Consider the following 24,744-nt stretch of genomic DNA (forward strand, 5'->3'; position numbering starts at 1 on the left):
GCAAGGACTGCCAATTATCTCTAGCCAGGTCAGAAGGGTCACTTAGAAACTGTTGTTCCACCAGGAGCACTTGTTGCTGCAATGAGGCCTGGATCGAGAAGATAAATCGAGAAGCCATAACATTCCAGAAACTGCAACAAGGAATGACTGAAGAAAATAAAATGGAGCGTTTCCGAAATGTCACAACCTGGATGTAAACCCCAGGAGTGCAGTGAACTTATTATAAAATTCATGTGTTAGGGCAATTCATAGCATAGTTTGGCCACAGGCACCCTGTCAAAAAGGTTTGCTGATGTATCTCAAAACATGCTACCGGTGGGTCCAGTGAATTTAATGGGATGAGCAAATTTTCGGAATGCATATATTGTCCGAGCAGCACAGTAGACCAAATGTTTTAGTGCAACATGCGTATACAATGTCATGTGAATTGGCCCCTAATACACAGATTGTACAATAATTAAACTAATATCTGTCACTTCCTTCTGTGGAGTGGTGATAATGAGATTTAGATGGCCCCTTAGCATTACAGTGTTCAGTACTACCCCCTTAAAGGAGTTTTCAAATAAAAATAAAAATAATCTATATCCTATCCACAGGGGATAAGAATCTCAGAAAAGCACTCAAGTATCTCCGGCGCTCCCATTGACAATGCATAGAGAGCATGCGGTGGGGGGAGGAGGGAAGCAGCCCCCTGCAGCACGCACTCTCATATGACAGGCTACAGCCTGCTCCAGGAGCATGCGCTGAGAAGAGAGGCGGGGGGAGGAGGGGGTCACATGATTCCAGGCGTGTGGTACGGCGCAGAAGAAAAAAGGGGGCGGAGTTATGGTTAGGCCCAAGCCACGGGCTCAATTAGAGAGCCGACCGCGGCACGGGCCGAAAGGAAGAAGGCCCCTGTCCGCGTAGTGCAGAACAGAAGCGCTGCCAGGAGAAGAGTCGCAGCGGCCAGGAGCTCCTCATGCCCAGCCGCGACTATGCGCAAGTCACCGTTCAGAGCCGGTGAACCCAGGTACACCACCAGGTACTGGTTGCTGGCGAGGAGGGGTTAACGGCCCATCCAGCAATGTACCGTGCCCTTAGCTCGCAGGTGGGGGATCAAGCAGCGCCGTGCTCCAGTCGCACTATGCTAGAGAAAACAATGTGTCTGTTTCTGCCTCCTGCTGACACTAAGCTAAAACTGAGTTGCTCAGAGCCAGGAGGCAGGTATATTCTGCTGAAAGGAGCAGACTTTGTTTTGCTTTTTGCCTAGTTTAAGCCTCCTAGCGGTAAGCAGCATATACCAATGGTCCTGTGTCCCCCAATGAAGTGCTCGAGAAATAACATAGGAAAATTGACATGGGTGTACTTTTTACATCAGTAAAAGAATGAATCAAAATCATGCTACAGATCTTCTGAAGAAGCACATACAAACGAAAACTCAAAAAAAGTATAATTTTATTTTTAGTCTCTGAATTTGCCAAAATACATAGAAGGCAGTCACATCAAGTAATAAATAGAGACAGAATTGCTGGGATTTGAGCAGGATCCTTCTTTACACAGGTCAGGCAGCTGCTCTGTTAACACTCAGCAGTTGTTGGGAGCACATGAACATACAGTGTCTTTGTATGAAGGTCAGGCAGTGCTTTGCCCTGGGTCACCTCTGTGCAAAGGAGATGAACAGATCAATTATGTTATTAGTGAGTGGCTACAACTAGACAAATTGTTTTATTTTAAGATTTGGCTAATGTGGTCTGCATGTTTTCTCTGTCTGCTTCCCTAATCCCTAGACACAATGCTGAACACAAGACCCTGACATTATATAAGGCACAGGCTACCACACAGACATTGTGCTTGCATAAATGGCTATTCACATACAAGTTTATTCCAGCTGCTGGTAAACTTTCCATTCTACTTTGTAGAAACTTATGGCAAAATGGGCAAAGGCAGTGCAATCCTTGTGATTCCCCAAGTCATCCTCACAGGCTTCTCTTACCTCCACTCATTGTTGCATCAAGATACAATCGGAACCGCCGGCTCCTCAACCCAAACACTCTGGCCACCTCATGGTACAGGCCCTGATAGTTCAAGGCATTTTGGCCAACTGGGTTTTGTAGTAAAAGTGTTCCTGATAAGACAAAAAGGCAGTTAGTCAGCCTATGCTCCTTCAATAAACACACCACTGCCGTGACACTTATGTACCTTGTGTCTCGGTGCTCAGCAGTCTCAGGTTGACATACTGGCAGTCCAGCTGGCCTCCATGATGTGGCACAACTGGGGCAATTCCAGAGGTAATATACAGGTTCTTTCCATTGAAACTCAAGAGGTTGACATCGCTGGCCAATTCTATGGAGGGATATTTAGTATAAGTATAACAGCATTGAGAATGGATTATGCAAGAGGTAAAGGAGGGACATTCACATGACAATACCTTTGTTTCCATCATATACTGAAAGATGCACAGTCTTCAGCTGAAAAATACTGGAAACTGCAACTTTTAGTTCAGACAAGCTGGAAATGGTGGTTCCTTTTGGGTTCTCCAGCAAGAAGAACCCACCTACAAAAGAGTAAATAAATGAATTAAAAAAATAGTCAGTCAACAGTGTTAAACGTGAACTGGGTTTTACTTTCTGAAGGTGCATAGCAACAAACACATCGTGGGGACAAAGCCATCAACGTGGCAGATTTACCATAGAACATAAAAATGAAGTAAAACTCTCTACCAAATACAGAAGCTAAGATCACAATGAGCTATAGTATCTCCAAAACATGCCTAGCAACTGTATAGACACGGATATCTGCTCTACCCAACATTACTGACTGTTGTGCAATATTTACTGTCCATTCTGATCCTCCTGACACATCTCCATGTTCTACCTTTAAGGGGATCAATAACCGTTCTGTAGATGAACCTGGTCAATTTATGACCTTTTTACAAGTTTCAGCAATGACTCTTTCCCCTAAGCAGCATGCAATAGATGTTGCTGGTGGCAGGGCATGCTGGGAATTGTAATCCTGAGACCTGCACAATGAGAACATTATAAGGAAAACAATACAGGTGAGAGGTCCCTGTCTTACTTTGTTCTGCGCTGTTAACAGCTATATGCAGCTTGACATAGGCGCAGGCTGGACCATCCATGGTTTGAGAGGAACCTTTGACTAGTGTGAGCTCCAGATCAGACCCTTTCAGCTGAACAAAAAGATTCAGTGTAAATGTGTGCATGTGAAAGGTCTACAGCTAGTGCACTTATGGACAGTTTAGGCTATTCCCTGTACTACTCACCTGTGTCTTCTCTTTTATTATAATGCTGGACAAGGGAGGAACTGGATATGGAATAAGAGGCGATTTTACAGTGGCCAAAATGAAATCTGTGTGCCCCTGAATGACAGACTGCAGGTAATCTCCCTGCGGGTTCACCTGGTAGTAAATAGTTATCTCATCAGTTGGAACCAAGTTTCCCTGTGGTAAAAGGAAGAGAAAACAAGTAAATTACTCAGATATTTTGGATCATCAACTTCAGCACAAGGGAAACATGCACACCAGCTCATCTAAAACCAAACATATAGCTGCCATTACTGAGACTTCTGAGCACAGTAGTATAAACCATTGATCAGTGAAGAAGGCAAGTTTAAGGAGTTAGAGGGGAATTTTTTAAAATTTTTTATTAACTGATGCTTTATGCCCTGGAAGACGTTTAGTGTTTTCAGTCAGATGCGGTGCTCCCTGCTGCCATCTCTGTCTGTATCGGGAACACTCCAGAGCAGGGACAATTCCTGACAGGGACTCAGATGGCAGCAGGGAGCACAGTGTCCCACTGGAAAGACTACATGACTTTCTCCAGGGCATACAGCAGCTGATAAATATTGGAAGTTTTGAGATTTTATTAAAAAAAAAAAAAGTAACTTGCAAATCTGTATCTCTCTCACCAGCTAATTTGAAAACATAGTTTTTTTCCCCCTCCAGAATACCCCTGTATGCACAGTTGGAGACAGGCCTCTATAATATAATTAAACACTTTATAACTACCCTGCAGGGACAGTCACCTTTTTCCGTAACTTCTGAATGCGATTAATAACCTCTCTGGCGACTCCTTCATCTACCATGGCCTGGTCTGGAGTGACATCAAGTAATACTAAGACCTGTGAAAGAATCACATGGAGCATTTCTCAAGGCCTGGATTGTATCCAAATATTTCACAGCTCTCCACTACTGCAGTTCACATCTGTCAGCCTCTGTTAAAGGACAAGGTACAGTTGTTCTAATTTAATTTCTTTGACTTACCTGAGCATCAGAATGAGCCTCAAATTGAGCGCTACTGCCACCTGCACCTTGATCAAAAGTGTAGAGCAGGCGTACGTCCTCCTCATGTAACTCATGTCCTTCTACCATTATAGAGCCTACAAAAAAACAGTAAGAGAAATGTAGAAATGTTAGGCCCTGCAGATGCCTTAATACTGCATAAGGCTTCTAGAAGGCAACAGGTAAGGATTGAAGAATGGTAGGTGTCTAACAGAAACAGCCAAACAACCACATATGAAGTTATCGCCCAGTGCGCACCAGTTTTTTGAAACTCTTCTAGCTGCTCACTCCTCAACTCTTTGATAGCAGCCATGATAGACTTGAATGCTCCTTTTAGACGTTTCCCAAGCACCATGTGATCTGGCTCTGCCCTTAGACGAATTCCATATTTGTTTTTATCTGTAGAAACAGTTACTCTTCTGACATTCAGTTCCTGCAAGAAACAAGATGAAAACATCTTATTTTACAAAGCAGAAGATCAGAAACCCCCCCCCCCAGACCCCCATATTTGGATCATGGCACCCACATTTCTTACAGTCCTGAGAGTAATTCCGAAATGTGAGAAAACAAAAGCAGATATACTACTTGGTAATCATCAGATGGGAGTTAGGATGAAAACATTAGAATGAAAAGAATCCACTACAATGTTAAACCTCACCTCAAGTATATATTTCTCCAATGACTTAATGTCTTCAAGGGCCTCTGCTTCCTGATGGATTACAATTACTTCCTTCAGTGGATACTTTGAGAGAAAAAACTAAATGTAAGACGCAGCATGGTCACTTGATTATACAATTCTTATGTAATGGACCAACCTTTATAGGCAAAGTCTTCCGGTCACGAATCACCCTGCCCAGTTCAATGATAGATTGCATCCGAGAAACCGCATTCTCAATCTTCTTATCAATTAAATTCTCCCTAAGTCAAAAACAGTACCAAACAATCTGAGTGGTAACTAGACACTTAAAGAGCAGATCACATCAACTACTACTCCTCTTACTACTAACTTCTACTACTAGGATCACAAAACCAGAAATGGCTACTTATGACATCTCCACCCTAATGGCTGAAGAGTGACCATTACCATTCGTTCTATTTAGAGAAAGTAAAATAAGGGCAAGGAAAAGATAGAAGGTATGAAATGAGGAAAACGCTGTAATAATCTGGTTATGATTACCGGACAGGAGGAAGCATCAGGTAATGGATACTCTGCGAGTCCTTCTCCTGCACAGATGTTGGGTCTATAAGCTGTTTCAGTTTCTGATACATCATTTCTGTGATGAAAGGGGTGAAAGGAGCCTAAAGAGATAAAAGAGCCAGTTATTTATGACAGTGGTTACCAGCAGTTGCCACACTGTCCAGTTACTTTTCTATTGATTCACATGATACCAAGTTTAGAAGAAGACATTCACATATCTTGCACTTTCGATGCTTGCTTAAAGGAAAAAACAGTCTTAATGGGATTGCTGGTAAACTTTAGCAATAATATTAAAAAAGAGATCCATTGGTACCATCTTACCATCAGTCTGCACATGGCGAATAGGACGCTGAACAAGGTTTCTAAGGCCATCAGACAGTCATCTGTGCCACTCTCACCCTGGAACAGTAAAGAAAATTGGAGATGTGGACATAGCATAGCAGATAAACACAAAAATGTCTCCAGTGAGTTCTCACCTTCAGCCGTCGGCGGTTCATACGAACATACCAGTTGGTCAGCATATCAACAAAACGCACAAGTCTGGGAACCACAGTGTAAAGTCTGTAAGCTAAACAGAAGAGCAAAGTCATGAAACCCCATACACAACTGAACATGGACAAATTAAATTCCCAACCCCATCACCAGGCACCTGTCATCTCTGCTTTGAAGAACTGGATTAGAGATTGGGTGAAGGACAGAATCCACTTGTCCATGATGTTGCTGCTTGGTTTTGCTGAACTCTCATTATACAGAAACTGGACACCCTCCTCCTGGAAACACAAAGCACAGTAGTGATTACTAAAGTGATAGCAGATGAGAAACCTGAGGCTCAGACAGGCGGAGCCACATAAAAAAATAATAACAAAAAAAAAACAAAAAAAAAACAAAAAAACATTGCAGCGTTCTGCAACAAAAAAAAGGCTAAGCAGGGCCAACATTTGTACAACATAACTGAAGTGGTTTCTGCTAGCCCTGAAACGTTACATATTAGTGGAAACTTCTGCTGACCTGCCCCATGTACATTAGTGGAAACCTCTGCTGACCTGACCGATCTACATATCTAGGTATTTCTGTTGCTCTTAATCCTCTACATTAATGGGAACTTCTTTTGTGTTGACCTCTCTGATCTCCGTACATTAGTGGGGGTTCTATGACAAAGCCTCTGAGACCAGATCAGTAGATTTCCAGACTGGTATACAGCTTTATGCTAACATATAGGTGAGAAACAAGAATGACATAAACACGTTACATATACCTTATGCAGCCGATAAATATTTTGCATCAGGAAGCGGAAAGCATTGTACCACGGTAAGAAGACATCTTTTAGAATATCACGGACCCCTTCTTCTTTAAAGCGTAGGTTTTCTGCTCTCACAACTGGAGAATTAATCAAATATAACCTGAAAAAAAAGAGTCATAAACATGTACATAAATACAATTTTATCTGAATCCCTGCAGCAACAGCTTCTGATATATATCAATGCCATATCACTCTGTCCAGGCTCTCTCTAAATGGTGAGTCAGATAACCATACATGATGGCCTTTAAAGGAAACCAATCAGTAGATTTTAGCATATATAATGCGTTATATATGTTAAAATCAATATCCTCACCATCACCGGGAGACAACTGTGCCCCAAGGGATGGTGAAGATATTAAGTTATAAAGTCCCCCCGGCCCGTTCGCTGCGGCTATGGCCCCGTCCCGACGGCTTGAATGATGGCTCACTTCATTGTTCTGCTCCCTAAGCAGACGGAGCAGAGTGGTGAGGTGAGCCGTCATTCAAGCCGTCGGGGCCACGGCCGCAGCTAACGGAGCTGGTAAGTGGAAGTCCCCCGCCCAGGGGACTTTATAACTTATTATCTTCACCATCCCTGGTGGCACAAACGTCCCCCGAGGATGGTGAGGATAATGATTTTAGCATATATAACGCATTGCCAAGCATTATATATGCTAAAATCTACTGATTGGTTCCCTTTAATGGCGAGCTTATACTGCCACGTCTCAAATACAAACACTTTATGCCAGGACTCGGCAAGAATGTGTGAAGGATAAAGGACACTGGGGAAATCTGCTAATTTCACAATCCAAACATGAACAGGGGTAGTCATGGGGAAACAGATGGGCAGACCGTATATACACAGCTTCCAGACTGGTACCCGGCTGTATAATGAATAGTTACTGGGGAGGACTACATTATTATGTAGCAGTATCTGCCTTGTGTTCAGTGAGGTTAAGCAGGGCATATACCAAGAGCATGTAGCATCTTACCTGAGGGCATCTGCTCCATAGTTGTTAATCACGTGCATGGGGTCTGGATAATTCTTTTTACTCTTACTCATTTTTTGACCATCACTGTCACAGAAAAAAATACCATAGTAAATATAAAGCACAGTTAGAATATCGGGAATAATGGACCAAGGGTACTAAGGCTAGTCAATGCAAATACCACAATATTTACAGACCCTTCATTTAATACAATCAATCAAAATTTATCATTTCTAATAAAGCCAACAAAATCAAGAGGCACACTCAGAGTAGCCATAGAGTAATAAAGTACAAATTATAAGTTGATGTAAATACCTGGCGAGGACCAGCCCATTGACTATGACATTCTTGAATGGTGGTTGACCAAAAAGAGCACTGGAGAGGACCAGGAGGGTGTAGAACCTAAAAAGGAACATAGCATTACATAAATTATGGCTTCATGATACATTCACACCAGGCTGCCTTCCTGCCTTCTACTCACCAGCCTCGAGTCTGGTCAATTCCTTCAGCAATGAAATCAGCTGGGAATGAGTCTTCAAACTCCCTTTTGTTCTCGAACGGGTAGTGCACCTGAGCATAGGGCATGCTGCCGCTTTCAAACCAGCAGTCAAACACTTCAGTGACCCTGCGCAGGACACCTTTCCCACAGCGAGATGGGATAGTTATGTGATCCACACTGAAAAGATGCACCATTTTCTTTATTATGTATGGGCCACTGCACAACAGTACTGAACACTTCACTACCATCTCTGTGGAGGGCACTCAGAGTAATTTCATATGAAAGTACTCACTTTTCACGGTGCAGATCTGTGGTTTTAACTCCAGTAAGCTCTTCGAGTTCCGCCAAGGACCCCACACATACAACCTGAAAGAAGACAAGCAGGCACATTTACTATCATGACAAAGACTTTGGGGTCCCAAGAACGATATGCTACCCACTACATCTACAATGCATTTGAAAAGTCTTAAAGCGCAACTGTCATGACTTTTTAGCCCCCCAGACTACTACAATGTTGTTACAGATGTCCATACCGTGAGTGTAACCATACCTTTATCGCTTTTCCTCCTCCTTTTATAACTTATAAAATTTTTTATCTGGCGGTAAGGCACAGTCGGATAGGCATGGCTTGGGGTTCGCAAAGCCCCGCCACCGCTACGTCTATCCTCTCCTTTCAGCGCTGGGATTGATGTGTAGTAAGACACAGCGCATCCACAGTGCATGCACCCCTACTGACGTGCACGCACCACCACCCTGCATTGACAGAGCCAGCGCTTGCTCCCGGTGCCTATGCGCTCATTGCGCAGGTGCAGTACCAGAGGAAGGGAGGGGCTTCTTACTACACAGCGGTACCAGCGCTGAAGGGGGGGGGGGTTAGGCGTGGCGGGGCTTTGCGAACCCCAAGCAATGCCTATCCGACTGTGCCTGACCGCTGGATAAATGTATTTTATAAGTTATAAAAAAAGGAGGAAAAGCGATAAAGGTATGGTTACACTCACGTTATGGACATCTGTAACAACATTGTAGCAGTCTTGGGGGGGCTAAAAACTCATGACAGTTGCGCTTTAAGACCCTTTCACTTTTTTCACATCTTATGTTGTGGCCGTTTGCTAAAATAAAAATATATTTTTTTTACTTACAGGAAAATGTCTTTCTTCTAGCCTTCATTCGGGGACACAGGTACCATGGGCATAGGCTGCGGATACTAGGAGGCTGACCAAGATGGTCAGCTGGAGAGGGCAATAGCGGAACTGGGCAAAGGGAACCGCCTCCATGGCCACCACCATTTGGCCCAGCACCCCCATGCAGAAGCTATTCGGAACAGGAGAGGGGCGCCGTAGTTGTCGAACACCCTCCGACAGGGAGCGCCGCTTGGCCAGCGGAAGACTAACACGGGCAGCTGCCGTGTCTAAGACGTGACCCAGAAAGATGAGAGACTGAGTGGAAGAACGGTGGGACTTTTTCCGGTTGATCATCTAACCGGAGGCAGACCGAGTCTGCACAGTGAGATGAAGTTTGGGGACCAGGACTGAGCTTTGATCAAAAGGTCATCCACGTAAGGGAGGATCGAGATCCCCGAGCCCAAAATCAAATGGCAATCACCGCCACTATGACTATGGTGAAAACCCTGGGAGCCATTGCCAGGCCAAAGGGAAGAGCCACGAACTGGAAGTGACCTGACGGAACAGCAAAGCGGAGGAATCGCTGATGGGTGGGGAAAATGTGGATATCCAGGATGCCTATCTGCACATCCCCTGAGGAAAGAAACTCCCCCTGATCCATGGACGCGACCATAGAGTGAAGGGACTCCATGAGAAAGTCGCGTAGCCGCAAGTGGCGGTTGAGCAACTTGAGGCCCAGAATGGTGCAAGCAGAGCCCCCTTTCTTGGGGACTACAAACATTGGAATGCTCCCCTGGAGGAACTGGAACAATCACTCCCTGAGCAAGGATGGTACTTAAAGCGACCTGAAAGGCAGCCGTCAAAGAAGGGGAACGAGGAGGGCGGGATCGGAAGAACCGGTCCCGGGGAAAGGAAGCAAACTCTATCCAGTAACCATCGGATATGACATCCCGAACCCCGGAGTCCTGAAAATGCACAAGCCAAATGTCCAGAAAAAGAGACAGACTCTCCCACCCAAGAAGAGGATACGGGTGGGGGCGTCCCTTCAAGAAGTGTGGTTTCCGGACTTGACCGAGAAACCGCCAGCACGGTTGTCTGACTTCCAGGAAGGACGTGCCTTGAAGGAAGGGGCTTTGTGCACTTGGGAGGGCAACCCGATGCAAAGGACCATTTACCTCCGGTAGCTTTGAAAAGATCTCATCTAGCTGTTTCCCAAAAAGCTGAGAACTTGAGAAGGGCAACTCAGTCAGAGATTTCTTCGAAGCAGCATCTGCATCCCACGCCTTCAGCCACAAGGAGCGATGAATCGCAACCAAGTTACCTTAGGCAAAGGCCGTACATCGTGTGGACTCTAAAGCAGCCGAACAGAGGAAGTCCCCGGCCTGAGAGAGTGGAGGAGCTAGATCCGTTAAGTCCTCCCGAGGAGCGCCTGACAGGATGCCTTGGTGTAGCTGAGATGCCCAAACCGAGACAGCCTTGGACACACCAAGGCAGAAGCAAAGGTAGGTAACAAGAACAAACCTGCCACTTCAAAGGAAAACTTTGCCAAGTTCTCGATCTTCTTGTCCGCTGGATCCTTAAAGGACGCTGCATCCACCAGAGGCAGAGTAGTCGACTTGGATGGCCAGCGGCATCATCCACTTGGAAATCCGATCCTGAGGGAAGGGAAACTAAGCTTGCATCTGCTTGGTCCTCTGAAACCGTTTATCCAAATGCTTCCAAGTCGCATCTAGCAAAGCGTCAAATTCCGCATGAGAGCTTTAAGCCTTGGGGGAACGACGAGAGTGGCAAAAAAACTTCCAGATCAGGATCCGAAGCTCTTGGGTCCTCTAGATTAAACATGTCCCTGATGGCTGACACCAAACTGTCCACCATATCAGACACGGCAGAGTGCTCCTCTTGATCAGAGGTGGCGTCTGACATGTCATCCGCTAATTCCCCTGGAGAGTGGGAGCATGAGGAGGTCACTTTAGACTGAGGCGTATTGGACCTGGAACGGTGATTCTGAGACCTGGGAAGATCACCGGGGGAGCAGCTCCTAGAGCGGGGGCACTGCTGATGAGCTGGGAAGAGAACTGAGATCTACGTGAAGAATGGCTATCCCGATTGCGTGGCTCAGGAGAAAACGCTTGTGAGAGCGCTGGAAGTGGGGGTCAGAAGAAACTGAGCTGGACTCCCTGGGGCAAGAGCCCAGGGAAGACCGCTCCAAGGCCAAAAACACTGTCCTGGAGACCCTAGCCAGATAGGAAATCGACTGGGAAAGGGAGGCAACCAAGAAAGTACAGGAGGCATAGTGCGCGTGGTGGAGCAGGTAGATTCAGTGGAACCACCGGGCAATATAAGGAATATGAGGAATATACTCACCCTGCATACAGCCATACGCACCTAAGATGTCTTCAGCCAGCTATGGTCATCTGCATCATATCAGGCTGAGACAGCGGGACAAGCAGGGAAGATAGGGGGACCTGGACCCAAGGTGCAACCCCAGGTGCTGGCCGTTAGCAGGATGGGGTTAATGGTTCATATTGCATGCCATGTGCCCCTTAGCCGCATATGGGGGGCACAGGTAGCGCCATGCTCCTGAACCCCTCACCTAAAAACCAGAAAAGAAAAGGAGAGAAAAGCCTAATTACAGGCCCTTGCTAGAAAATAAAAAAAGAAGACCAGGTCTGGAGAACTCCAGACCTTTGTCTGCCTCCTACTGACACTAAGCTAAAACTGATTAGCTCAGAGTCAGTAGGTGGCGTATATCCTGCCAGGAGGAGCCAACTTCTTTTTGTATGCCTAGTGTCAGCATATAGTGGCAGCAAGATATACCCCACGGTCTCTGTGTCCCCCAATGGAGCTGACCGAGAAAGGGCACCTATGTGTTTGGTTTTGGAAAGCACTTACCAGCGGCCAGAACTGCCATACAGAACAGGATTTGGAAAGAACTTATTAGAATTCTATGCCTTAAACAGCTATTCGAACTCCTTTGGGTTATGAAAGGTTTTGTGTACATGTCTGGAGGTCCTACTGAATATAATCTCATCTGAAGGGTCCAAATCCTGAGGATCCACGATATGAAAGGTTTCTCTGACAGCAGACACCATGGAATACCTGAGGGGGACCCAGGAGAGACCAGGCAGAAGGGTAGGTGGCCCAGGAAGGCTGCCATTGACTAAAAATTTTACCAAATCTGCAAATGACTGGCAGAGGAAAACAACCCAAGGCACGATGGGCTCAGCAGCAAGCAGAGAATGAATAATAAATAACAGAGTGCGGGACAGACTGATGGTGGAGGAATGGACTCGTGTCTGCTACCTACTGACACTAAGCTAAAACTGATGCCAGTGGGCATGTATAGCCTGCTGGGTGGTGCAGAGTCCTTTTTTATTCTTAGTGTCAGCATCCTAGTAGCAGCAGCCTATACCAATGGTACCTGTGTTCCCCAATAAGACGCAAGAGAAATTATGTTTTCCCCCCAATAGTCTGCACTCAATACCTCATAATGACAAAGAGAAGACAAAATGTTAGAAATCTATGCTAATTCATAAAAGAGAAGATAAACTAAAATATTGCATTTACAGAAGTATTTGGACCCTCTACTCAGTACTTAGACGAAGCATCTTTGGTAGCGATTACAGCCTCCAGTCTTGTTGGTGTCATGCTACAAGGTTTGCACAGCATTTTCTGCCATTCTTCTTTGCAAATCCCGTCTAGCTGTCAAGTTGCTTGGGGACCCTTGGTGGACAGCCATTCTCAGGTCTCTTCAGAGATGTTCGATTGGGTTTAAGTCAGTGTTTTGGCTGAATCACATAAGGACAATCAAATAGTTGTCCCTAAGCCACTCCTGTGTTTTGGCTGTGTTGCTTAGGGTCATTGGGGGAGATTTATCAAAAGATTCAGACTGGTTTTCCAGTCTAAAATTGAAGTACAGAACGTTGCAGTCTAAATACGTGCAACTTTTTCGCTACTTTTGCTTTAGTGGATTTTTAGTCCATGATGAATTCTAGGCTATTTTAGATGGAAAAAATGCATTGGTGCCGTGTTTATCAATAGCGACTTTTCATATCAGGCGAAAGTAGGCTGAAATGTTTCAATACAGTCTAAACCGTACATTCCAAAGTCCGTGCGCAGAATTTATCAAGAGCCGTGGGACTTTTGATAAATTAGGCATTCAATAGACTGGTAACTCTCATTAAAATAAATTTTTTGCTATTGCACTCCTTATGGTAAATAAAAAATATATCTAACATACTTTGTTAAAAAGAAATGAAGTTTTCTATGTTTTATTTGTGCTTAAAAAAGCTCAAGAGCACACTTTCCCCCATCTTATACACAGACTTAGGACCGGGGTCCAAACACAGAAAGTGCAGCCTGGAGTGCTGAAGGGGGGGGGGGGGTGTCCAGCCTCATCCAATCATAGCTTCTCTCACACTTAACTGCCATATGCTGTTGGTTGGACACCCCACCGCCCCCCTTAGCCCTCCAGGCTGTACTTCCTGTGTTTGGACTATGGTCCCAAGTCTGTGTATAAGATGGGGGAAAATGTGCTCTTGAGCTTTTTTAAGCAGTACCTGGTTTCCTCTAGACGTGACTCTTAATAAATTGAAGCTAGAAAGTTCAATTCTGATTTAATTAGATCAGTGAATCTTGTTTCTCAGTCTGATAATCCTTTAGGTGTTTTTTTTTTTTTCAAACTCTAATGTGTGTATATTACTGAGGCGAGGCTTTTTTTCTGCCATAAAGCCCAGATTGGTGGAGTTCTGCAGTTACAGTTGAATTTCTGGAAAGTTCTCACATCTACACACAGGATCATTGGAGCTCAGCCAGAGTGACCATTGGGTTCTTGCTCCCCTCTCTTACCAAGGCCCTTCATTCCTGATTACTTAGTTTGGAGGGGCAACCAGCTCTAGGAACAGTTCTAGTTGTTCCAAAACTTCTTACATCCAAGAATTATGGATGCCACTGTACTCTTGGGAACTTTCAGTGTAGCTGAAATATTTTTGTACCCTGCTCCAGATCTGTGCCTCAACACAATTCTGTATATGAGTGCTACAGGCAGTTCTTTCCCTCTCAAGGGTTCAATTGAACCAAGGGGAGTGGTGTGTAGGGGATGTTAGATTCAGTTTACAACTGAATGTGCAGAGATCGGAGCTCAGATAGTAAAATGAATGAGGGCATGCAGTAAGGAAGAGTCAGGAGTATGCCCTGCTGTGCTATGAGCACAGTGCTGGCTCCTGCCTGTCTGACTGAAAGACAGGGAGGGAGCAGAGCTGAGCTTGTCTGTGTCCCGGCTGCAGTCTGAGATTTAGGACTCCAGCATGAGTCTGAAATCAATAAAAAGGGCTTGCGGCCAGGACTGGCAGGGAGACCTCTAGTGGTCATTTTTTTCAAAGTGGAAAATGAAAAATGGCATATGTTTTAATAACATGCAATTGGAAAGTTATTTTGCATACATTAATCTATAATATATCAAAAGTGTTTTTGATGAAAGGTACCCTTTAAGGAAAAACTACTAAAGTTCCACATTATTAAGCAGAGCACCATTTTCAAGCAATACAGGGAAGGATCTCTCTGCTGCCAAAAAGAGTGAAATAGTATAATGCCTTTGACAATGATCATGAGAGTGATCATCGCACTATTAAGAGATTTGTGGCTGATTCAGAGCACAGACAGGTTTGTGCAGATAAAGGCACATTGAGGAAGATTTCTGCCAGATCCATCAGATCAAGAGAGCAGCTGCCAAAATACCATAACAGCAGCAAACAGATATTTGAAGCTGCTGTTGCCTCTGGAGTCCCACGGACATAAAGGTGTAGAGTCCTCCAGAGTCTTGCAATTGTGTATTAACCTTCTATTTGGTCACCACTAACCAATGTACACAAGCAGGAATGGCTGCATTGGGCAGAAAAATACATGAAGACTAATTTTCAAAGTGCCGTGCAACCCTGGATGGTCCAGATGGATGGAGTAGTGGATGTTGGTGGAAGGACAACCTGATCCAACAAGGCTGCGACATCAGCAAGGCAGTGGTGGAGTCATGTTTTGGGCCGAAATCATGGGAAGAGAGCTGGTCGGCCCCTTTAGGGTCCCCAAAGGTATAAAGATGACCTCTGCAAAGTATGTGGAGTTTCTGAATGAACACTTTCTACCATGGTACAGAAGGAAGAACTATGCTTTCGGTAATAAAATCATCTTCATGCATGACAATGCACCATCTCATGCTGCAAAGAATACTTCTGCATCAATGGTTATTATGGGGTTAAAAGGAGAGAAATTCATGGTGTGGCCCCCATCCTCCCTTGACCTGATTCCTATTCAGAACCTTTGGAGCATCCTCAAGCAAAAGATCTATGAGGGTGGGAGGTAGTTTACATCCAAACAGCAGCTCTGAGAGGCTATTCTGACATCTTGCAAACAAATTCAAGCAGAAACGGTCCAAAAACTCACAAGTTCAATGGAAAAAAGACTTGAGAAGCTGCTACCAAATAAGGGGTCCTATGTTAAAATGTAACGTGACCTGTTAAAATGTTTAAAAAGTTAAAATGTTGTTAAAAGTTTGACAGAAATAGCTTTTGATTTAAGTAAATATGCTGCAAACACAACACATGACAAATTTCAGTTCTTTACAACCTATAAAGTGTTTTAAAACTTACTGTGCGTAATAATTTGGAACAGGGCATTGTTAGTGTATTATGTTTAAAAAAAATACTGTTATTAGGAGGTTTGTTCAATAAAATTTGGATTTTACTCTTAATAGTTGATAACATGAGAATTATGCTGACTTTTACATAAATTATTTAAGTAAATGAGAAAAATATAATTTGCATAATCATTTGGAACAGGGTGTAACACACATGTGCAAGCAAAGAATGGGAGACGGGATAAGGTCCACATAGTCCCAGAAGAATACAAAAACAAAGAGCTTAATGCAGCATTCCAATTTGGTGAAAAACATTAAATGAATTCTGTAGTGCAATATAACTTATCCCCTATTCAAAGGATAGGGGATAAGTGATAGATCTCGGGGGGGGGGGGGGGGGACCAACTTCTGAGATCCCCCACGATCTCCTGATCTCCTGATCTGCTGAAAGGGCACGTGCCAACCCACGCAGAGCGGCGGCCAACACGCCCCCTACATGCATCCCATAGAAATACATGGAGGGGCGTGTCGGCTGCGGCTTCCTGCAGGGGAATGGCCATCTTCTGGCAGATTGGGGGGCCCATCCAGGAGATCGCGAGGGGTGCCAGTGGTCGGATCCCCTGAGATCTATAACTTATCATCTGTCCTTTGGATAGGGGATAAGTTATATTTCACTGCACTACTCCTAGAAAAAAAACAAAAACGTTTTGTTCACTATGATTAAATAAAACTTTCGGGGCAAGATACCGCAGAACACTTTAAAAGGTCTTAAAAAGTTCTTATTTTTTGTGGGGGAATCATTTTTTTTTTTATTGTATTTAACTTTATTTTGTCTTCCTTAGTGACTTGAAGTAGTCCAAAGCATTAGGTCATCTGTATTAAGCCAAGCCTCTGTCGAATCCTTTAAATGCTGTGATCACTTTAGACCTTGGAAACCAAAAGGTTAAAACGGATCTTGGCTGTTTTGCTAGAAATCTGGGTGTCAATCACTGCCGGGTGACCACATGGGCCCAGATCCTGTGCCCAAGTGGCTACAGTGACTATGTAAGAGAATACACGGGATAGGGAATCTATCTAATTTGTCTAATCTTATGAGATGATGGAATATTACTTGAATATGCCATCTCTGTGTAATAGGTGGGGTCCAGAATGAGGCCACCTTTTATCAGTGATCAATGCCAAAATCCACATAATTCAATATTAGATATATAGGCTAAGTAATGCAAGTAGGGAGCAAAGGCAAGCCTGTCTGAACAGATTCTTCAGAAAAGGTATTGTAGCACAGATTTTTGAAAAAGTTGCCACTGCCTATAATAGAAAGGTGTCAAAAAACAGTGCATAGTAGCTTCATGTGTAGCCACAAACCATTCAGAGTGCCCATGCTGACCCCTTTTAACAACTGAAAGCATCAACGATGGGAAAACCTGAGCAGCAGAACGGGACTGGTCTGATGAATCACAATTTCTGTTGCACCATACGGTGACCGATTGCATGTCCATTGCATATCTGGGGAAGGTACCAAGATGAATTATAAAGAGAAGGCAAGCTGACAGGGGCAGTGTGATGCTTGGGACAATGTTCATCTGGAAAAGCTGTCCTGCCAATTATCGAAAGCACCAACATTGGGCACATGAACATCAAAACTGGACCTTGGAGCAATGAAAAAAGGTGGCCTGATCGAAACATTAATTTTTAAATCACACGGGCAGCCCAATGCATGTGCATTATTTACCTGGAAAAGAGAGGGCAACAGGATGCACTAAAAGAAGGCAAGTTGTCAGAGGCAATGTGATGCTTTGTGCATGTTCTGCTGGGAAAGCTTGGGCCCTTGCATTTAAGTGGATTTTACACAACCAACCTAAAGACCAAGTACATCTTTTAATGGCAATCATCATTTCCAATAGTACAACGTGGGCCATTTATATGGATACACCTTAATAAAATGGGAATGGTTGGTGATATTAACTTCCTGTTTGTGGCACATTAGTATATGTGAGGGGGAAAACTTTTCAAGATGGGTGGTGACCATGGTGGCCATTTTGAATACAACTTTAGTTTTTTTCAATAGGAAGAGGGTCATGTGACACATCAAACTTATTGGGAATTTCACAAGAAAAACAATGATATGCTTCGTTTTAACGTAACTTTATTCTTTCGTGAGTTATTTACATGTTTCTGACCACTTATAAAATGTGTTCAATGTGCTGCCCATTGTGTTGGATTGTCAATGCAACCCTCTTCTCCCACTCTTCACACACTGATAGCAACACAGCAGGAGAAATGCTAGCACAGGCTTCCAGTATCCGTAGTTTCAGGTGCTGCACATCTCGTATCTTCACAGCATAGACAATTGCCTTCAGATGACCCCAAAGATAAAAGTCTCAGGGGCTCAGATCGGGAGACCTTGGGGGCCATTCAACTGGCCCACGACGTCTAATCCACTTTCCAGGAAACTGTTCATCTAGGAATGCTCAGACCTGACACCTATAATGTGGTGGTGCACCATCTTGCTGGAAAAACTCAGGGAACATGCCAGGTCCGAGCATTCCTAGATGAACACTTTCCTGTAAAGTGGATTGGTCATCGTGAGCCAGTTGAATGGCCCCCAAGGTCTCCCAATCTGAGCCCCTTAGACTTTTATCTTTGGGGTCGTCTGAAGGCAATTGTCTATGCTGTGAAGATACGAGATGTGCAGCACCTGAAACTATGGATACTGGAAGCCTGTGCTAGCATTTCTCCTGCGGTGTTGCTATCAGTGTGTGAAGAGTGGGAGAAGAGGGTTGCATTGACAATCCAACACAATGGGCAGCACATTGAACACATTTTATAAGTGGTCAGAAATGTGTAAATAACTCATGAAAGAATAAAGTTACGTTAAAACCAAGCACATAAGTGTTTTTCTTGTGAAATTCCCAATAAGTTTGATGTGTCACATGACCCTCTTCCTATTGAAAAAACTAAAGTTGGATTCAAAATGGCCGACTTCAAAATGGCTGCCATGGTCACCACCCATCTTGAAAAGTTTCCCCCCTCACATATACTAATGTGCCACAAACAGGAAGTTAATATCTCCAACCATTCCCATTTTATTAAGGTGTATCCATATAAATGGCCCACCCTGTAGTGGACTCAAAAATCCTAAGATTTAGTTTTTGTGGGATGTGCTGAAAAAGTCTGATCTATGGTTATGCCTAACTTATAGGACCTTCACATTTGTATGTGACATCATGTCACACGATTCGGCAACTGTCCCAACAATAGCTCTAACTGTACATCAATCACTGTGTGCTCTTCTGATTATGTCTCTGCAGACAGGATATGAATGCCCTTAATTTGTGGCTGGGCAGCCATCTTTACCTATGATATAACGCTGAAAGTTTGATAAGCATTACAAACCTCCTCAAAGTCATCGCTGACCCACAGTGGTATTGGAGTCCCCCAATACCGGTTCCTGGATATGGCCCAATCACGAGCCTCCTTCAGCCAATTCCCAAAACGCTTTTCTCTTACAAACTCTGGAACCCTAAAAAAGATGGAGGAAAACTTACAGTGAACGACATCTGCAACAAAAAAATAAATAAATCACAAAGAGAGACCTAATGTCTGGAATGTAAATGAGTCTGGAGATTCTCTGCACTGGAGACAAGTGATATAAAACAGTGATCAAGGGCAGGTGGATTTCTCAAACTCTTGTCACTCTTCCAATTGAAGATCACTGTTATCAGCCTCACTAATGTCTGAAAATGGTTGATAACATAGCAAAATATCAACTCCATATATCGTATTCACCTCATCTACAGCCAGTCTTTTCACTAAGAAATGGCTAATCAAAAGCAATAGATTGAACATAATAAATATTTTAGCCAACAAAAGAATAATAACAGAAATCAATGTTCATCAATGTGGCAGATTTGAGCTTCCAATATATGCATTGAGACATAACACATTAGAACCTTATCAATGACATCTAAAGAGCTGTGAATATTCCTGGATGATGCAGAGCTTGAGAACTTCCCCAGCCCCTCCCATCTGTAGTCAAGAGTATTATTCCTGGAGGGATAGTCACAAAGCTCGGTTATAGCAGGACCAGGACCTGCATCCGGCTTGCCATCTCTGTGTATAAAGTTTTCCGGAGACTTTAACTTATTCCACAACTAATTAGAAGATGTAAAGCAGAAGGTCTCAAGGCAGCAGGAAGTAGGTTATGGGGACATGGCAGCCCTACACACAGCTAACAATGCAGGCGCCCCCTCCTACCACATCTACTGCCCTCTTTTCTGGGCACTGAAGGAACGTCCCCAGGATAGAAGTGTCAGACGTTAATTAGTTTCATTAATTCAATTTCCCACAAGGGCCCAGGATGGGGTAAGAAAACAGCGGTTAAAAGTGAAATCAGATCAAGTGTTTAATTTCTCACTTTCTCTTGACTATTAATGTAAAAATATGTTCTGAAACATCCCAACAGATCAGCAAGTTCTGCTCTGCTCACTTTTCAGCTTTGCTGTAAAGAATGTGGCAGGGTCATGCTGTTCTAAAGCAACACTTTCTGCTTTTCTCACTTTTGAGCAGTGCCATTGCAGACACCACTTTTCAGCTTTGCTGTAAAGAATGAGGCAAAGTCATGCCATTCTAACCCAAAACTTCCTGCTCTCCTCACTTTTTAGCTTTCTTGTCAAAAGGATTATGAAGTGAAACTATGCCGATTCTGGCCAGGGTAAAAAGAAAAAAAACATAAACCTCTACTCACCACTCGCACTTCTGCAGTGCCTTTAGTATCCTGCTTTAGTCTCCTGATGAGATCCTCTTCCTACTTCCAGGGCCCAATACGTCATGTTGCAGCTCAGCAAATCGCAGGCTGCAGTGTCACATATTGGACCCGGGAAGCAGGAAGAGGATCACATTGGGGACGGGAGCAAGATACTGGAGGCACCGCAGTTTTTTTTTTTTTTCATATTTACGACTCAAAATGGCCATAGTAAAAAAAAAAAAGCAAAAAAAAGCATAGGGGATAAGATGTATGATTGCAGGGGTCCAACAGCTGGGGACCCCCATGATCTCGATGCAGGCCCCGGCATTTGTATAGAAGATAACATGTATAAAGCCGGAATACCCCTTTAAGATTGTGGCAGGGTCATGTACCTAGCACACATGTTCTGGTCACAATAACTTACTATAACATAGGATGTGGCTTCCACTTACAGTCAATGGTATATAATGTCCCCTGCACCAGTGACAATAGAGAAGCAAGCAGAATTGGCATCATACAGCATGATAATTTGAAGTTGTAAGGGAGTGCAGGCACAGCTCATACTACAGAGTATACACCAAATATATTGCCTTGTAGCACACACACAACACTTTCCCACAGACAGCAGAAGTTTCTAGCTATCATGCATGTTTACTGTCCTTACCAGTAACACTGACTGTTGTTCTGCAGAAGTCTGTCCACCATGTGTTCAACTCTAACAAACCAGCTGGGGACGGCTTTGTAAATAAGTGGAGTCTCTGACCTGAGAAGAGAACACTGGTTACACAAGCAACGCCATAAGGGAGGAAACATGAGAAATACACTATCACTGAAATACATGGACTCTAATGACCAAGTGAGCTATTTTAACCAAAAAACTCTCCAAACTGTTGCTAAAATGTAATATATTTATTACAAAATCTGTAAAAATCCTAAAATCCTATCACATACAAAACTATTAGGTACAATACAGGAATCAATAAGTATACAGTCATATGAATCTCACAACCAGAGATCCTCAAATAGGTCAAAACATTCCCAAAGCGTTTCCCCATAATTCAGATAATTTTACGGTTCATCAGGGGATTTGGCAGTGTGTAAGTGGAGATTATAAATGTATACATAAGATTATTCCATCACACAAATATACATTACATGGAGCAGCAACAAACAAAAAACAGTTATTAACGGCAAAAGCTTGCTATATGGCTTTATGCAAATATTTTCCAGGAATATCATACTCCTTCAAAGAAACTTCAAGTATGAATCCTTACTCCTTGTGGTGCAGTGGGAATGTATAGCTGTTGTGTATAGATATCACATAAGTCAGCATAATAACGGAATGTCCACAATTGCTTCGTATTGATCACCAGCACATCAAGTGACCAATATACTCTCCATAATCACACTCCCCTATAGAAAAGCATGCACTAGATATAGTAACTGCATACAGGGCACACACTTTCGGACTTCACGCGATAAGTTTTCAGGATAACTCTCACCAACGTTAGATAAAGATCCCATACGGAAATCCTTTCCAAAACTTGCAGCGGTTTCCGATAAATAAATCAACTCCAAAAGATATCGCCGTAGCAAAGATGTTATCGCTGCAGCCGAATCCCCACTATTGTCAGACACTGCCAATGACCGATACATACTCCGATTCCAGTCAGCGGGATATCCGTATGGGATCTTTATCTAACGTTGGTGAGAGTTAATCCTGAAAATTTATGGAGTGAAGTCCGAAAATGTGTGCCCTGTATGCAGTTACAATATCTAGTGTATGCTTGTCTATAGGGGAGTGTGATTATGGAGAGTATATCTGGTCGCTTGATGTGCTGGTGATCAATACGAACCAATTGTGGACATTCCGTTACTATGCTTACTTATGTGACATCTATACACAATAGCTATACGTTCCCACTGCATCACAAGGAGTAAGGATTCATACTTGAAGTTTCTTTGATGGAGTAGAATATTCCTGGAAAATATTTGCATAACGCCATATAGCAAGCTTTTGCCGTTAAGTTTTTTGTTTGTTGCTGCTCCATGTAAAGTATATTTGAGTGATGGAATAATCTTATGTATACATTTAAAATCTCCCCTTACACACTGCCAAATCCCCTGATGAACCGAAAAATTATCTGAATTACGGGGAAACGCGTCAAGAAAGTTTGGGGATTGACCTATTTGAGGATCTCTGGTTGTGAGATTCAGACTGTATACTTACCGATTCCTGCATTGTACCTAATAGTTTTGTATGTGATAGGATTCTTACAGATTTTGTAATAAATATATTACATTTTACCTACAGTTTGGAGAGTTATTTTGAAACATAAGAAATACCCTGGAAAGTGGGATGACCTAATTCTAGAAACTTACCTCCAGCAGAAGGGGTAACTGTGCTTGTATGTGCTGCTGTGCACCAAGCGGCCTCGCTCTTTCAGGAGCTTTATAATGTTCTTATCAGCATCCTTAGGGAAGAAATATACAATTCATTGTCATTAGAGGTCAAGTGTGTGTGTGTGTGTGTGTGTGTGTGTGGGGGGGGGGGGGGGGGGAGTACGTAGGATGACACAGCATCTGTAACACTAAACATCTGCTCTACAGTCATGAGAGGTGAAAAGTTATGCAGTATCTTATGTAGGATCTTTATTAACTTTTTGCCAGGTTTACACCACTTTTTTTGCAATACAGTTCCCGTATCCGGTTTTTGATTAAAAAAAAAAAAGACGTATTTCTCAAAACCTGGCTAAACTGTATCAAAACATGTGTAAACATTTTAACCCGTATACGGTTTGAAAAATGATGTCCGGTTGCATCCATTTCTTTTAGAGAAAAACGTATACGTTTTTAACTTTTCATTCCATTATAAATAAAGTTGCACTTGCTTCATTCAAATTCCAAGAAAAAAAAAAACTGTGTAAAATCAAAACCCGTATGGAACCGTACGCACATACAGTTCTGTAAGGTTCCCACTGACCCCCATGTTAAAAAAGAATGTATGTGTTTCAATACGGTTTTTCACCCGGACCAAAAACCGTGGTAGACTACGGTTTTGGGTATTGGAAAAAACTGAAAGCCGTACAGGATTCAAAACTAAAACCTGATGCATCTTTTGGCATACGGTTTCAATGGAGAGTCAATGCATACGGTTTTCAATACGGTTCCGTACGGTTTTCAAATTGAAAACGTATACGGGAACTGTATTGCAAAAACGTGGTGTGAACCCAGCCGTACTCTTACAAAAAAAGAATCAACATACAGCCATGTTTTACTACACAGAGTATAAATCCCAGAGCACACTTTTTTTTCACAAAGTTAGGATCACTGGGTTGTTTGGATAAAAAAAAAAAACAAAAAAAAAACATAAAAGTGTACTTGCCCTGACTTATCTCCACCTTTGCATAAAAAAAAATTCGGCTTCAAATGATTTAAAGTACAAGATATGTAAATCTGTACATTTACCCAACCATATTGTGCCTGCATCTCTCCTTTGCAGACCTATAACACGAAACAGTATGATATTGGTAATGGAGAATATTGTTTCAACCGAGCGTTTTTAGTGTCCTGCAGTGAATAAGCTCTGAATCTGGTTAGCTCAGTGATCCCCTTGTCACCTGTACAGCCAAGGTTTATTATCACATCAACAGATAGGTAAAGTATGTTAGATTAATCTGGATATTTACAGATTAAGATTCAAGCTGATGGCTCACATAAGCTGTAAATATATTAAAATAAAAATATACAATCAGTTAGAAATTGCTGATGTCTGGAAAACCATCAGAAGGCTGATTGTCCTAGAATGCTCAAAGCAATGTAATGATACACTGACCGCTGCTCCTCTTTCACAGGTGGCTGTATAAAGACAGTGTAAAGGTGGGAGTATAGGATCTCCTCATGCATCAAGCTTCTCTGCTGTAAATCATCTCCTGTTGCAACTCTATATCTACACTAATAGCACCACCACTTATTTTCAAATGCTGCCACCTACCTGTCACTGACTG

The 24,744-nt window shown here is 43.2% G+C and overlaps 1 protein-coding gene across 2 annotated transcripts in view; it reads right to left on the minus strand.

The window, feature by feature from the left end:
• Positions 1-1,419: 1,419 nt before the first annotated feature.
• Positions 1,420-24,744, minus strand: part of IARS1 (isoleucyl-tRNA synthetase 1) — a 63,978-nt gene continuing 40,653 nt past the window's right edge. For both annotated transcript variants that reach the window (XM_056525291.1, XM_056525290.1), the window contains exons 12-34: positions 23,120-23,211; positions 21,402-21,500; positions 19,387-19,513; positions 8,534-8,607; positions 8,224-8,418; positions 8,058-8,144; positions 7,746-7,829; positions 6,730-6,874; positions 6,124-6,244; positions 5,951-6,042; positions 5,796-5,873; positions 5,454-5,575; positions 5,092-5,194; positions 4,935-5,018; positions 4,535-4,709; positions 4,259-4,374; positions 4,021-4,116; positions 3,260-3,436; positions 3,055-3,166; positions 2,408-2,533; positions 2,179-2,322; positions 1,973-2,104; positions 1,420-1,639 (exon numbers count right to left, since the gene is read on the minus strand). In XM_056525291.1, coding sequence (XP_056381266.1) covers positions 1,557-1,639; positions 1,973-2,104; positions 2,179-2,322; positions 2,408-2,533; positions 3,055-3,166; positions 3,260-3,436; positions 4,021-4,116; positions 4,259-4,374; positions 4,535-4,709; positions 4,935-5,018; positions 5,092-5,194; positions 5,454-5,575; positions 5,796-5,873; positions 5,951-6,042; positions 6,124-6,244; positions 6,730-6,874; positions 7,746-7,829; positions 8,058-8,144; positions 8,224-8,418; positions 8,534-8,607; positions 19,387-19,513; positions 21,402-21,500; positions 23,120-23,211 — 2,664 coding nt within the window. In that variant the 3' untranslated portion in view covers positions 1,420-1,556. The remainder of the gene's footprint in view (positions 1,640-1,972; positions 2,105-2,178; positions 2,323-2,407; positions 2,534-3,054; positions 3,167-3,259; positions 3,437-4,020; positions 4,117-4,258; positions 4,375-4,534; positions 4,710-4,934; positions 5,019-5,091; positions 5,195-5,453; positions 5,576-5,795; positions 5,874-5,950; positions 6,043-6,123; positions 6,245-6,729; positions 6,875-7,745; positions 7,830-8,057; positions 8,145-8,223; positions 8,419-8,533; positions 8,608-19,386; positions 19,514-21,401; positions 21,501-23,119; positions 23,212-24,744) is intronic.

This window comes from Hyla sarda, chromosome 6 (assembly GCF_029499605.1).
Source record: "Hyla sarda isolate aHylSar1 chromosome 6, aHylSar1.hap1, whole genome shotgun sequence".
Lineage (NCBI taxonomy): Eukaryota > Metazoa > Chordata > Amphibia > Anura > Hylidae > Hyla > Hyla sarda.